Here is a 13,406-nt window from a genome sequence, read left to right on the forward strand (position 1 = left end):
ATCAGTAATTGACTAGCAGGATACATGAAAAATTTGTTCCATTAAACTTTTAGTTGGTGAGAATGAGTGTAGTTTGCATAATTGAATGTGGCACCGATCGGTAGGTATTATTGAGCAAATCCCATATTCAAAATTTGAAGTAAACTCTTCAATTAGAAGGAGGATAATGTAGACACTTGACCAGGCTTCGTGGAGTTTCCCCGTCGTGGTGATTGCCCGAAGTTAGTTTCGTAGGCTTTTCCCAAAAAGAACAATATTGTCCTGTTTTCTTCCCGAAAAGAACCAGTGCGAAAGAACCGAAAACAATCAATCACAAGAGAACGAAATTAATACGCTTTTGAATGCACAATATTATCACTGGATTTAAATCGTGTACTATTAACAGGAATCCATGGTTGAAGGTAAACTACAGCAGTAACATATAAATAAATCAATTGTGAATATAAGTCACTCCTTAACTATAAAAATCACTACTAATGTAAATGGACAAACTATTCAGTAAATTACTGCAAATAATGTAATACAAAAAATATGTAATACAAAAAATGTAAATACTAAACTCAATTTTCCCTCACACTTTACCCAGGCTTAGGACTGGCGATATATATATACCGACGTGTTTAAAATGCCGACAATGAAGCCCGTTCTCTGATGTAATAGTTCACAGTTAGTCTAATTCGATTTCCATCCAGAGAGCTAACAAATTGCTTTGTCACTATACACACAAACCTATTTGTCAACTGATTGTTTACGGGAAATACTACCCGTCATTATTCAAAATTCTTTACATACACCAATGCAAGAATACACTTATTCAAGTCTTCTGTTTCTTCACTTTTTTTTTCTTCCAGAACCTTTTTTATGTTGTTATCCAAACACAATGACATCTTCCTTTTTTTCGGAGAAATCCCGATTTCACTTAACTGAATTTCAAGATTGCTACTAACAGCTTTATTTATTTATTTATTTATTAGATGGTGAAGTAAGAGGAAGACATTGAAGGTCTTCCATCCAGTTAGAGCTTTCAATTTTCGGTTCCAACTCTCTACATTATTGGTTCTGTGACGTAAACCATGCACGTTCCATAAATTGACTGGCATGATGGATTTTCTAACTACTGTTCTACAAAATAGTATTTTAAAAAAAAGTTTATTTTCTACATGTAGGAGATATGGACATGAGTTCCAACTACCCATCCAAAACCTTTTCCAGCCAGGAGAGATAAGTTTGAACGGATCCTGTATCCAAGACTGATAGTTGCAGATTGTTTATAACCTTTGCTTAAACCAACTTTTTTTTATGTTTTTCCATAGGGTCTGGTAGAAACGAAAAGTACAACTGGACAATCGCGACTGAGCAAATGCATTCCTCAACGCATTTATAACTGCCTTCTCAAACTCGATCTGGAAGAACTTTGGATGTTTTTAAGCAAAGACAGTAGTCTTCTATAGGCTCTCTAACTCGTGTTAGGCTGTAAAATGAGTATCACAGGATATACACAGCTGTGTACGTTTGTATCAGCTCCAGAACTACCAATATCAACATGAACACTTACTATTTGCTGGAACTGCCTCGGACATGTCTAAAATGTCCCCTCTTCAAAGAATTCCATGTAAGCCCTCAAAAATAAACGCCAAGTTATCGACTCTGAACACAATTATCCGTTCATTAAATGCAGAAGTATCATCTACCGTACCTTAAAAAAAAAAAAAAAAAAAAAAAAAAAAAAACCTCCCGTAACGTAATAAGCTCTTCCGAGAAGACAATATTATCACATATAGCTGGATTTTGCTGAGTATCTACAGATACTCGGTCGGTATTGCATTGTGTTGTCTTAACACTATCATATTTCGGAGAATTAGTTACAAAATCATATCCGCCGTCCTTCAGATATTATAATTTAAAGAGAATTTCAATATCCTATTTCCCTCTATGGGATATTTTCTTTACAACAGTTTTCCAATAATTAAGTACCAATGGTTATATAAATTTAAAATTAAATATTCTTTTTTTACTTTATTAGTAACACATTGGGATATTCGTAATTAAGTATTATAGAATTAATCAAAGAGCAACTTGACAGCAGAGCGATTTGACAAAAAAAAAAAGAAAAAGATTTCAGTCACTCATTTTCTTCTCGATTCAGATATATCTACGGAGTTCAACTTTAGATTGTTGCTCGCGACTTTCGGAAAATAACCACGACTAGAAAATCATTTCAGACAAAACCCACGATGGGAAAACTCCTCTTCGTACGAAATCCACGCAACCCTTGACCGAATTTGCTTGATGTTTTATTGTATTATTATTATTATTATTATTATTATTATTAGTAGTAGTAGTAGTAGTAGTAGTAGTAGTGGTGGTGGTGGTGGTGGTAGTAGTAGTAATGGTTAATTGCATTGAACTACAATTAAAATTTATTAGTTTTGAGTATGTCTCAATTACATACTTAACACTTTGCATTCTTCTCACCAAGATCAGGTGTGAAATTATATATATATATATATATATATATATATATATATATATATATATATATATATATATATATATATATATATATATATATATATATAAAGAATGAAAGATGTCACCCTATTGTGCTTATTCAAATTTACATACATATATATTTGGATATACTCTAATTAACAGAAACATAAGTTGTGGTAGTAAGAGTAAAACTCACTTTTTATGAAAGAAAGTAGTTAACCAGTAACATATACAGATAGAAGATGTATAAACTAAAGCTTCATGGCTTCATGATAAACGCAGTGAGTCGTAGAACGCAGAACTGAAAATTCAAGATACCAAAGAATGTAATCCATCAGATTGATTTTGACATTAGAGAAGTGATCCAACAACATTCGTAGTCAATATTTCACTTCGTAAATTGACCGTAATTTTAGTTTGCCTGAACGTGGCAGTTATTGTTGATGCTTGGTTACAAATGACCACCTAGTTACAAGGAAATTTATCATATCCAAAACTTGAAACTCACATCATACCGACTACAGAAAAAAAGAAAAAGACCTGAAAAATCAAGAACATAAATATGCTTACAATTTATGTCCGCATACAAAGGAAGTATTCGTTCAGCTGGTCATACATTCAATGTACGAAACGTTAAGATGTCAACACGATTAACTTAGAAAATAAAAGTAAAAGAAAATATCAAGATGTCAAAGATTGAAGTTGAAGATGTACTCTTGATTTTTGTGCTGTTCGGATCTGAATATATATGAAAATAAATATGTTCAAATTCAATTTTGATAAGTTTTGGCGTTATTATGTTCGACCAATGTCAAAATATTCACAAATTACTAGATAAAACTAAAATCAAACTACATAGCGTAAGTTGCATATGTAAATATATCCTCTGGTGCCGGAGAAACAAAATATAAGTTTTGGGTGTGATGATACACTTTTAAATACTGATTCAGAGTCATTTTGCCGGTAGCGGAGGAATCTGAAACATTAATATTTAGATAGAGCGTAAAATAGTTCAGACTTGATTCCTTGAACAGCTTCCGACAAAGTTTTCAAACCAAAATTTTCAAAGCAGGGTGTTTTGAAAGTGATGTATCGTATTTTCGGTGGTCTGTAACTCTGGAAGGAGTGTTTAACCATGTTTATTAGAACTTTTTTTATTATTTGAAGTACGAAAATCACCTGCCGGAGTTTGTCCAACGAATTTTCAAACATACTGTATGTATGAATAAAATAATTGAAATATAGTTTCATAACGAACATCTTGTTTCCAACTCATTACAAGTTTTATTTCTCTTTCTTTCTTTTGTAGTGGTCGACTCAAATGTTAGTAATTTTGGGACTGACCGTAGTTGTTATTGCATTAAAAATAGTTTCGAATATTTAACAGCACAAAATACTTATCGAATTGTAGACTACATTTTTCAATAGTTTAGTTAGTAAAAACATGGTAACTACTGAGAAAGAGGGCACTGAAGTGTCAAGATTTCGAATATGAGAACTACATCCCAGCTCTCATTAGCTCTATTGAGAACATAATATGTGGATCTTTTACTTCTTTGTTATATATTTTTTTTTCCTTTTGATTTATTTCTTTGGTTTCATTCTTTTCTTACTAATTTATGTCTAATTTTCCTAATAGTTTGAAAGATCCGGCCTCGATTTAGGTTGAAGTGCATGTCATTTGGAAACCATGTTGTAATTCCTCGTGGCCAAGCGGTTACCGTACGCGATTTCGGCGTGGGGAAACCCGCGTTCAATTCCCGGCGTAATTCATGGTGTTCTGTTTTCACGTTAAGATATCGGCCCACGTCTCAAATTACCTCGCTGCTGGAAGGGACATTGAACTTAAAATCAGATCAGATCATATAGGAACCCACGTTAAGATGTAGATCAACGTCTCATATAGCATCAGTGCTGAAAGGTATGGTAAACTTTAACTAACTAAACCTCCATCACATTTATCAATTATTTATCAATGCTCCTGTAATTAAAAACATGGTTTACCGTAAACGAAGATGCATTGATGAATTAGGAAAAGTTTCCAGTTAATGCAAAAGATATACACGTTTTATCCTTTAATGAAAATAAGTACATAACACGTAAATACTGTGCAATGCAAACATGCTTATACAGTGTAAACACTTTTCCTGTTTTACAACGAACTTAATAAGATCGTCACTGAATTTTCTCTCTCTCTTTGTCCCTGTTTGCGTGTCTGTATGTCAGTCTGTCTGTTATTTGCGATTTCTTTTCAATTTTGAGCCCTCTATTCGATAAAGCATCAAAAACAATCTGAGAAAGTGATGGAATTTTTCGCGTTACTCTTACCGTTCCCGAGATATTGGCCAAAAAAATTCGATTTCGGGAGATTTAAGGAGACATATCTCAAGAACCGGAAGTCATAGGGACATTATATTGGTGTTAATCAATACCTAAGAGGATAATGAACATTTTGGTATGGAATAATAACCGGTGGCCACTGGCCAACTGCGACCGTTCCCCAGATATTCCCGTCTTTAATTGTATAGAGATTGACTTTTTTCAACTTAACTTTGACCCTTGCGCCGTACGCAGACCAATGAACTTTCTTCTCAGGATGGTAACAACTATTTCGTTCCTTCTCAGGAAATTCTTTGGTTACCACACATGCTCAATCTTTAATCTTAAGAGTCTGGTGCAACTTTTTGGTCCGTTAGCTTTTCCACCGTTTACCTAGATTTGTTTCGAGGGCAAACCTTTCCGAGCTCTTTATAAACTGTTGTTTCGGGCTCTATCGGCACCTTGCATCCAATGAGTCACTCTTGGATGTCTTGCGCATGATGGGAGCACGCAATCGCCTAGGCACGATTGGTTCAATTCGGCATTCTTCCTGCTCTTGGATCTCTCTATCTGGACGGAGTCCGCAATATCTTAGATCCCAAAGCTCCGAGCTTGACTCCTGGTAAAGCCTTGCCGTTATTCTGCCCGACTTCCTAATTTGACACTCTGTTTACTACCAGTTAGTAATTCAATAATTATTACGTCATTAGTTATTGAAAAAAAAAATAAGTTCGTTCTGGCAATGCACTTCCAGCATTCTCAACTGGTATAATTTTGTTTATCGTACGAGTTTCCGTAAGTCAAGATGTTTCAACACTTTTCTTTTATAAACTATATGTGTAAAGAATTTATTATTTCACTCTTCTTGTCTAATACTTTATTTCTAGTGGGAACACTCTCTCGAAAGAGTGTAAAAAATGTTTCAGGCCAATTACCTCGAATGGAGTTTTCGAGGGTTTTCCTCATTTCCGACAGGCAAATGTCGGGATAGTACTTAACATACAGGTCACGGACCGCTTCCTTCCTTTCATTTTTTTCTTCCTCTCCAATTTCTCGGGCAGTGTGATTGCCCAGGGACGTCATCCCTCACACATGAAGGGCTAACATAGCCGTAGATTGTTGAAAGCCCATAAATTTAATTCCTGATCTTAATCAAATACTTCATATTTAACACATCAAAGAAATGTTAAGTACATTTAGATTTTATACATCTTAATGAAGAAAAGTAATTACCACTTTGAAGCACCATACAATATTTCACACTTATCGATATTAGAATAATACTTACTTTTGAATTTGTACTTATGCATATGCTCATGCTATTTTAACATTTCAAGAATTCAGATAAACTTTCAAACGTAAGTTTCTGAATATACTCTTTCATTACTAGAACTGGAAATTGATTTGTATAATTCAATATCTTAGTATTGCACTGATATTAGTGCAGAAGGACAGCAAACAATACCTCACTGTAAGTATTCAGAAACTTAATCTAAATGTGGGAATGTTTTCACGAAATTTCATTAAATTAAAGAAAAACAATAATGCTTCAATAAAATAAAACAGGGATCAAAATAGAGACAAAAGTGGAGAGACAGTCTACCTAGAAGGCAAATAGATGAAAAAGAATTACTGGCACCTGATATTGAGAATCAATAATCTGACTGTTATCCCATTGACAAATTGCCGCCATCCATAACGGACCGCCTCCTACTTCAGCTGCCAGGCCATCAAAACAGTCGGTGTCAAGGCAGGATATGAGCGTTGCCCGCTTATGCTGTTTTGCAACTATTTCCCGCTTGGGGGCGCCAGCGACGATATAAGCTGTTCCGCTAAAGTGCGCGCAATGCAGTTTTGCAGCTATTTTGCGTGGCGGTCCGCCAGCGACGATAACAGCTTTGCATCTAAAGAGCCTGATTGGAGAAATCGTCGTCTGGTCGCGCTGCCTTTATGTTCAATTCAGTGTTGTCAGATGGCAGGAAATTTCCCGCAAAACGGGAAGTTCTTACCATTGGTGGGAATGCGGGAAATTCTGTCAAATTTTCTTTCTTTACATATCGTCTCTTTTTCACTCCTCATCTTATATCTTTGTACATGAAATAAAACATGGATTGGAAGCTTCTTTGAAGGTCAAAAGAACCAGAACAGCACAACAGGTTTATAAACCGAACCAAATGGAACTGATTGTTAATCACGCTAATATGCATATTTCTCCCTATACCAAATAAACTACAGATAGAAAATAGAAGGATAGCCCTATAATAGATTTGTCTTCCCGTAGGAAAATATGTACTTCTGACATTGTTCATAGTTATTTGATTTTAATTTCAAGTTATTAATATAATGATTAATTAATTAATCATTAGTGAGTAATTAATTAATCATTAATGAGTAATTAATTAATTAATTATTGATATTCCTTCTTGGCGGGAAATTTTGCAACCGATCGGGAAATGTCAGGGCTTTGAGCGGGAAGTCTGTTATTCTGAATCTGACAACACTGGTTCAATTCGTGTTCTTCATTTGTTACCTGGTGATGCAGTGTAGATGGACTCCTTCAAACGTTTGCAAAGAGAGTTTATACGTACAAGTGTGAGAATACGTTTTGTGAGTGATAAGAATGTGCATACATTATACCGTAGTGCTTTTTCAAGTGAACAATAATCTGGCAAATGTACCAAGTTGCTGGTTAAGCGAAAATGACAAGAACATGATGTGTAAGTGAACCCTGGTGGGGAAGACGACGAATAAAGTAAATGTATTGTGTCCCTTCACTGGTTTCCTCCCAATGACTATAGTTAACGTAAAACATGTGTTGTTGTGTGTTAAGGGGCCTCATAAACGAAACTAAAGTACCTCTAATTTTATCATTGATCTGTTATCAAACTGAAAAAAATATTTAAAAAAAAATGCTTTGTAGGAACAATAGTGTGCATGAGATACAGTTATCACGAGTGGCTAACTGCTTTCGTTAAGCAGAAATTTGTGGAATGAGCAGTAATGAAAGCAGTTAGCCGACTCGTGATAACTGTCTCATGCACACTAGTCTCCCTACAAAGCATGTTTTTAAATATTTTTTTTCAGTTTGATTACAGAAAAACGGTAATATTTAGCGGTACTTTAATTTGATTCCTCCGAAACCTGGTCCTTGAGACCCAGACCTTTAGAGGAAAGTTGCCAATTATGGGGAGGTTTTTTTATAAGGCTTCCTGCTTAAACATGATTTGTAGGAAATATGTGTATCTTCCGGTAATGCTGTACAGAAACCTTGTTCGTCTATTCTACACATGGAAATGTGAGAAAAAACAATAGTCACAGAATAAAAAAATAAAAACAAACAGTATTGCTGTTCCCCATATTAGGCTACCGGGGTTCCTAATATGGGGATGCTGGGGTTCCTAATATGGAGCTATGACATATAGATGCTTACATCAATATTACTTGCATAAAGCAAGGACACACAACCTTTCAGAGAAACTATTGTGATAAATACGGGAAAATGAAATAAGAAGAGAAAATATGAAGATATAATATGATTGTATTGACGTTATTGTTGATCAAAAATAAAATAGATCTACATTGTTCTAAAGCTGGAAAAACATTAGGTCTAATACAAAACGTTAATACAAATCATTACGCCTACATAACTGTGAAGAAAAATAATTTCAGTTGCAGAACACAATATCTTGGAACTATTTAAAGAAACAAATGCATTTATAATAAATGGTTGTTTGAAAATAGTTTTTATAAAAAAAGAAGTCTTTTCCCATTTCTCGTTTTCAATTAAATGATAGACGAATCATAAAAATGTGTCTCTTACTTTTTATTGAAGTTGAAAATCTAGAAAAACTTAAAAGCCTGATACTTTTTCACTCAAATTGTAAATCCACACAAAAAAAGTCATCTTCATTTCATGTATACTACAAAATGTAAATCTACGAGAAAAAAAAGAAACACTGTTTGCTTTGCACTGAAATTAAAACTCCACAAACCATAATTTTACTTAGAGCAACATCTTTCACAGACGAAAATGTCATCATCGACACCTGCACAGAGAACATGATCCCACCGTGAACACACTGCACATTGAATCCACTCTTTACCTTCACGATCTTCGGAAAATAGTCCATTGCAATAGAAACACTCGGCTTCTTCTTTGTTATCTTCGTCGGACACATCCGACAATTGCATATATTCCCAGTTAGATAAACTACTGGAATCTTGTTGTGGCAAAAACCTACGCTGGAATCGTTTACTTTGTAAATTATCCGCTTCTCTGCACTCTTTGGCTGTCTTCTTTGGCTGCTTCATCTTCTTTATTTGTCTTCCGAGGGATCCTCCTTTCTCGTCGATAGAAGAAATATTTTGCTTGAAAATGCCTTTTCTTTTCTTTGATGCTGAAGTTCCGCATTCTGTTCGTTTTTTGGTCTCAATTTTGGTTTCCCTTTGGCATTCTAAACCTCGTTTGTAAGGTGAACTTGTGATAATTTGGGCTGATCCAGTTCGAGATTCCTTGTAATGTTGTCGAACAGGACGTGCTGGAATAGGGGAAATATCATGTGCTGTCACAGTACATGTAGGAGATATCAGTTCTACAGTTCTACTTGAACCTGGTGTGCTTGGCTCAGAAGGGTTTCGGACCTCGATGGAAATCCTTTCTGGTTCTGGTGGTATGGTAGCAGATACTGACCTACATGGATCGGATGTGTTTGCTTCGGAAAGTTGCCCGTCCTCGATGGAAATCCTTTCCGCTTGGGACGTTATCGTAACAGCTACAGACCTACAACTATCACTTGGTGTTTCATATTGGAGGAAGTCATGAGTTCTGAAAATATGTCTATTAGTCGGAAATAGGCCTGCTCTTTTGAAACCACTAGCTGCATTTTCGGCTGTTGCTGCTCTCATGTACGCATTTCCAAATAATTCGCCAACCTGATATATAGTCACAACACGTCCTGGATTCATTCGCAACCAGCGTTCTATTTCCTGCCTGTAATAGCACTTTAATGGCCCCATAAATGTTAGATCCAAAGGCTGCATCTTATGGGTGGAATGTGGCGGTAGCGATATAATGGTAACATAGTTCTCGCGTCCTAGATTTATGACATCTAAGTTCCGTACATGGGAGAAATGGCTATCTAAAACCAGAACCACTGGATCTTCTTCTGTAGGCTTGACATAGTTTATAAAATGTCGGAACCACTCTGTAAATATAACACTTTGTATCCAACCAGATTGGTGACATGCATAAATAGAACCAGGTGGGGTTCCATTCATCAGTTCAATTTTCATATTCTTGCGTGGGAATACGAGTAGCGGTGGAACGTAATTTCCTGTGGGGCTCATGCATGTCACTACTGTGATAAGAGTGCCTCTTTCAGCCGACTGGAGAGCAGAAATCTGGCGTTTTCCTTTAAGAGCAATGACTTTGCTATGTTTACTTTGCACAACGGAAATGCCAGTTTCATCGCAATTAAACAATCTTGATGGAGAATGCTTGATTTTATCCATAGCCGGTTCAAATAAGTCAAAAAATTTATCTACTGCTTCAGGAGTAAATGATGTAGCTCTAGAATGTGAGAGACCCTGTGGCGTTCTAATCGATAGCTAAGGGTGACGTTTAAGAAATTGTTTCAACCATTTTTTACCTGCCATCTTCTCTCTCCGGGAAAAAGGATTCGGAATTTCATTTCTGACAGCCAATTGGTACGCTAAATGTCGTACATCCGTCATTAACAAGCCAAATAACTGTTTTTCCATACTAATGCAATGATCCACAAGGTCCTCTTCAATATGTAACGGGAGAACGTGCTTCCTACCTAATTTGGTTACCCTCGGCGCAGTATCCTGGCCTGATTCAATGGCTTGAGTTACATATCTTTCTAATGTTGTTTGTGGTACATTATAAATACGAGAGGCCTTGAAACTTCCCATTTCCTTCTTCATCACAGAGGAAACAGCTGCGTTCATATTCTCTTGCTGCCATTGTTTCCTTTTCGGCATCTAAAACAGACAGAAAAGTAGGTCTATCCTCAATTTCCAGAATAAATTAAGGGTTCGTAATTTGGGGAGCTCCATATTAGGAACTTCTCACCACCCCATAATAGGCAACTTTCGTTGACATTTTTCTCATGCATATATCAACAATTAGTAAATCTAGAAAACACGATATACACTATTTACTATGAGCTTCGTTTTCTACTCTAGCGCGTAAGATAGTGTAATTGAATATTTCTTACCTTTACAGCGACACACAGACGTTACTTCTGAGACGGTGCAAATTTTCTCCTGCACACCAAACACTTCCATTCGACTGAGACAAAGAAACTAATTGCGACGCCACCTAGCTTAGGCCGTGTTGCCAGTTCGTGACACTAATTTACCGTTCACGCAATTTCTCTTTCACAAAATTCCCTCGTTTATGAGAAATCCCACCTCCCCATATTAGGCAACCTCCCCATATATAGCAACTTTCCTCTATTCATCCGGCAGCCTGCGTACGGATTTGCGGTCGTAGAAACCACAAATCGCTGACCAACCCGAGTGCAACATTTTGGCGGCAGCAGACACGTTACCGCTAAGCGGGTCTCCAGCGGAAAAGGTGTAAAGTCGTTGGTGGGCCACTGTCAATACTGACCCGAGGCCCGCTGTTTGGCCGCTCTTGGCCACTGGTGGCCCGCTCTCGGCCCGCCAGCGGATTGCCAATGGGGTAGTAGTATATTATCGTTCATTCTAGAATTCTGGGCTATCATCTAGGCCATCTGGCTTCCACGAAAGTATGTGGGTTCCAACAGGCATGCACCCATAAATGTTTGTTAGGGGGTCCATGCTTTGCGGGTCCATTACTACAAGCAACTACGTCTATGTAGTACTGAATTCGTATTATTCTGCACTAGAAAAAAAATAACTAACTGTAAAATACTTGTACCTACAGTATATATCAGAAAAAAAGGATAGAACTTGATTGTTTCTAAAACAGAATGAGTACAGATGAAGTGTAAGATCAAATTTTCATGCTACATCAATCATTTTCCTGTTAAACAAATATTATAGTTTTATTGAAAAAGTGTACAAATGTGTGTTGCGTTGGGCAGCTCTGGGGTGTCCAGATTCGATGCATACACCCCTGTGGGTGTGTCTCTGGGTTCCAACAACCTTGAAATATATAAATTCAGCCAACTCATTGTCTCTCTAATGGTAGTTTGGTTCACTCAGCCTTTGAGTTCGAAAGCAATGATCTGCAGACGAGGTGCCAGTGTAAGTTATGGTCCTTCTCCAGGAGTTTTCGAATGAAAAGTCAGCACGAACTTTGGCCCCCAAAGGAAGATAACTGACCTCGATGTCCTATTTTTTTTTTAATATTGCGGCTACATTCATTGTTGACATGAGCTGGTAACCGGCTTAATTCAAGTCCCTTATCGTGGGGTCGATGTCAGGTGTTGAGGTAGGAAAATATTGGTCAACAGAAAAATTGCTTCTAGTAAAAGCTAGCAAAACGGTAACAGAAGAAATGTAAAGTGTTTCTGGTGTTTATTGCAGCTTATGGTACATGGGGAATATGGAATTTGGGTCTTCCAAGAATGGTTTGTGGTTCCAATTAGGGAGGCTCCAATATCACTATAATATTATAGCCCTGTCTGATGACCAGAACGTGCTCCGTTGATGTACAAGGTTCCGGTATTGATTCATGATGGGAAAGCATTGAACGTAATAAAGTGGTTTTTGTAGCACCTTAAACTGTACGTACACATGTCATATAGCTTTGCAGCTAGAAGGGGACGCTAAATTTTAACAAACAACATCTAGTTCCCCAGCATATAAATAACTAAAGTCAAATGACGACAAAATATTAGGATTATCAGTCTTGACTTAAATTACTGAAATAAAAGACTAGATAAAGTATAAAAGGATCCTGGAACAAATTTATTGTATGTTTAGTAAAGATACAATGGGAACAGCAACTATGATTTCTTATTTCAATTTGTTAACTTGTAGAGAAAAATAAGCATACTAAAGTGGATGGATGAAACTAGGTTTTACTTGAAACAAAATTTCTGAGTTGATTGTCCACCCTTTGAATTTAAATCATGTTAATACCATGCATATGATCTAAAATATTATAACCCACTTGCATGTCCCATTTTCACTTACACATCTACTATGAATGAAACTGTTGCTGAATTTCAGTCTGGGACTTGAAAAGAAAAGAGACAAGTTTTCAACACACGCTAGGAACCAACAAAACCCATCACGAAAGCCTTGCCTGGTGACATAAAAGATTGCGAGCTGGCCGAATCAATGCCGCTGTTTGACGTAAATGAATAGCACCTCCCAGCTCGCTCCATTATGGAACTTGAGGCATAATGCATTTCATTGTTTCCACATCGCAGAAGGAGGAAAAGAAATAGGTGCGACGTTTTGGAAAGACACTAAAAATCCTTTGTCTGTTACATTTTTGATAGATGCTCTTCTGTTCTTGTTCAATGTGCCCTTCTTGAAAGGCGTACATCTTCAGCCATTATCTTGTCAAAATTTTCTTTCGTGAATATTATATCGTGCAAATGAGTTATGCGTTTTTCGATTTTGTTTCTCAT

At 36.5% G+C, this 13,406-nt stretch overlaps 1 protein-coding gene across 1 annotated transcript; it reads right to left on the reverse strand.

The window, feature by feature from the left end:
• Positions 1–8,078: 8,078 nt before the first annotated feature.
• On the reverse strand, positions 8,079–11,140 carry LOC145687707 (uncharacterized). Its single transcript, XM_081761159.1, has 2 exons — positions 11,052–11,140; positions 8,079–10,815 (listed from the first exon to the last, which is right to left on the reverse strand). The coding sequence occupies exon 2, from the start codon at positions 10,321–10,323 to the stop codon at positions 8,812–8,814; it is 1,512 nt and encodes a 503-aa protein (XP_081617285.1). The 5' UTR covers positions 10,324–10,815; positions 11,052–11,140; the 3' UTR covers positions 8,079–8,811.
• Positions 11,141–13,406: the final 2,266 nt, after the last annotated feature.

This window comes from Thermobia domestica, chromosome 6 (genome assembly GCF_964235325.1).
Source record: "Thermobia domestica chromosome 6, izTheDome1.hap1.1, whole genome shotgun sequence".
Classification (NCBI taxonomy): Eukaryota; Metazoa; Arthropoda; class Insecta; order Zygentoma; family Lepismatidae; genus Thermobia; species Thermobia domestica.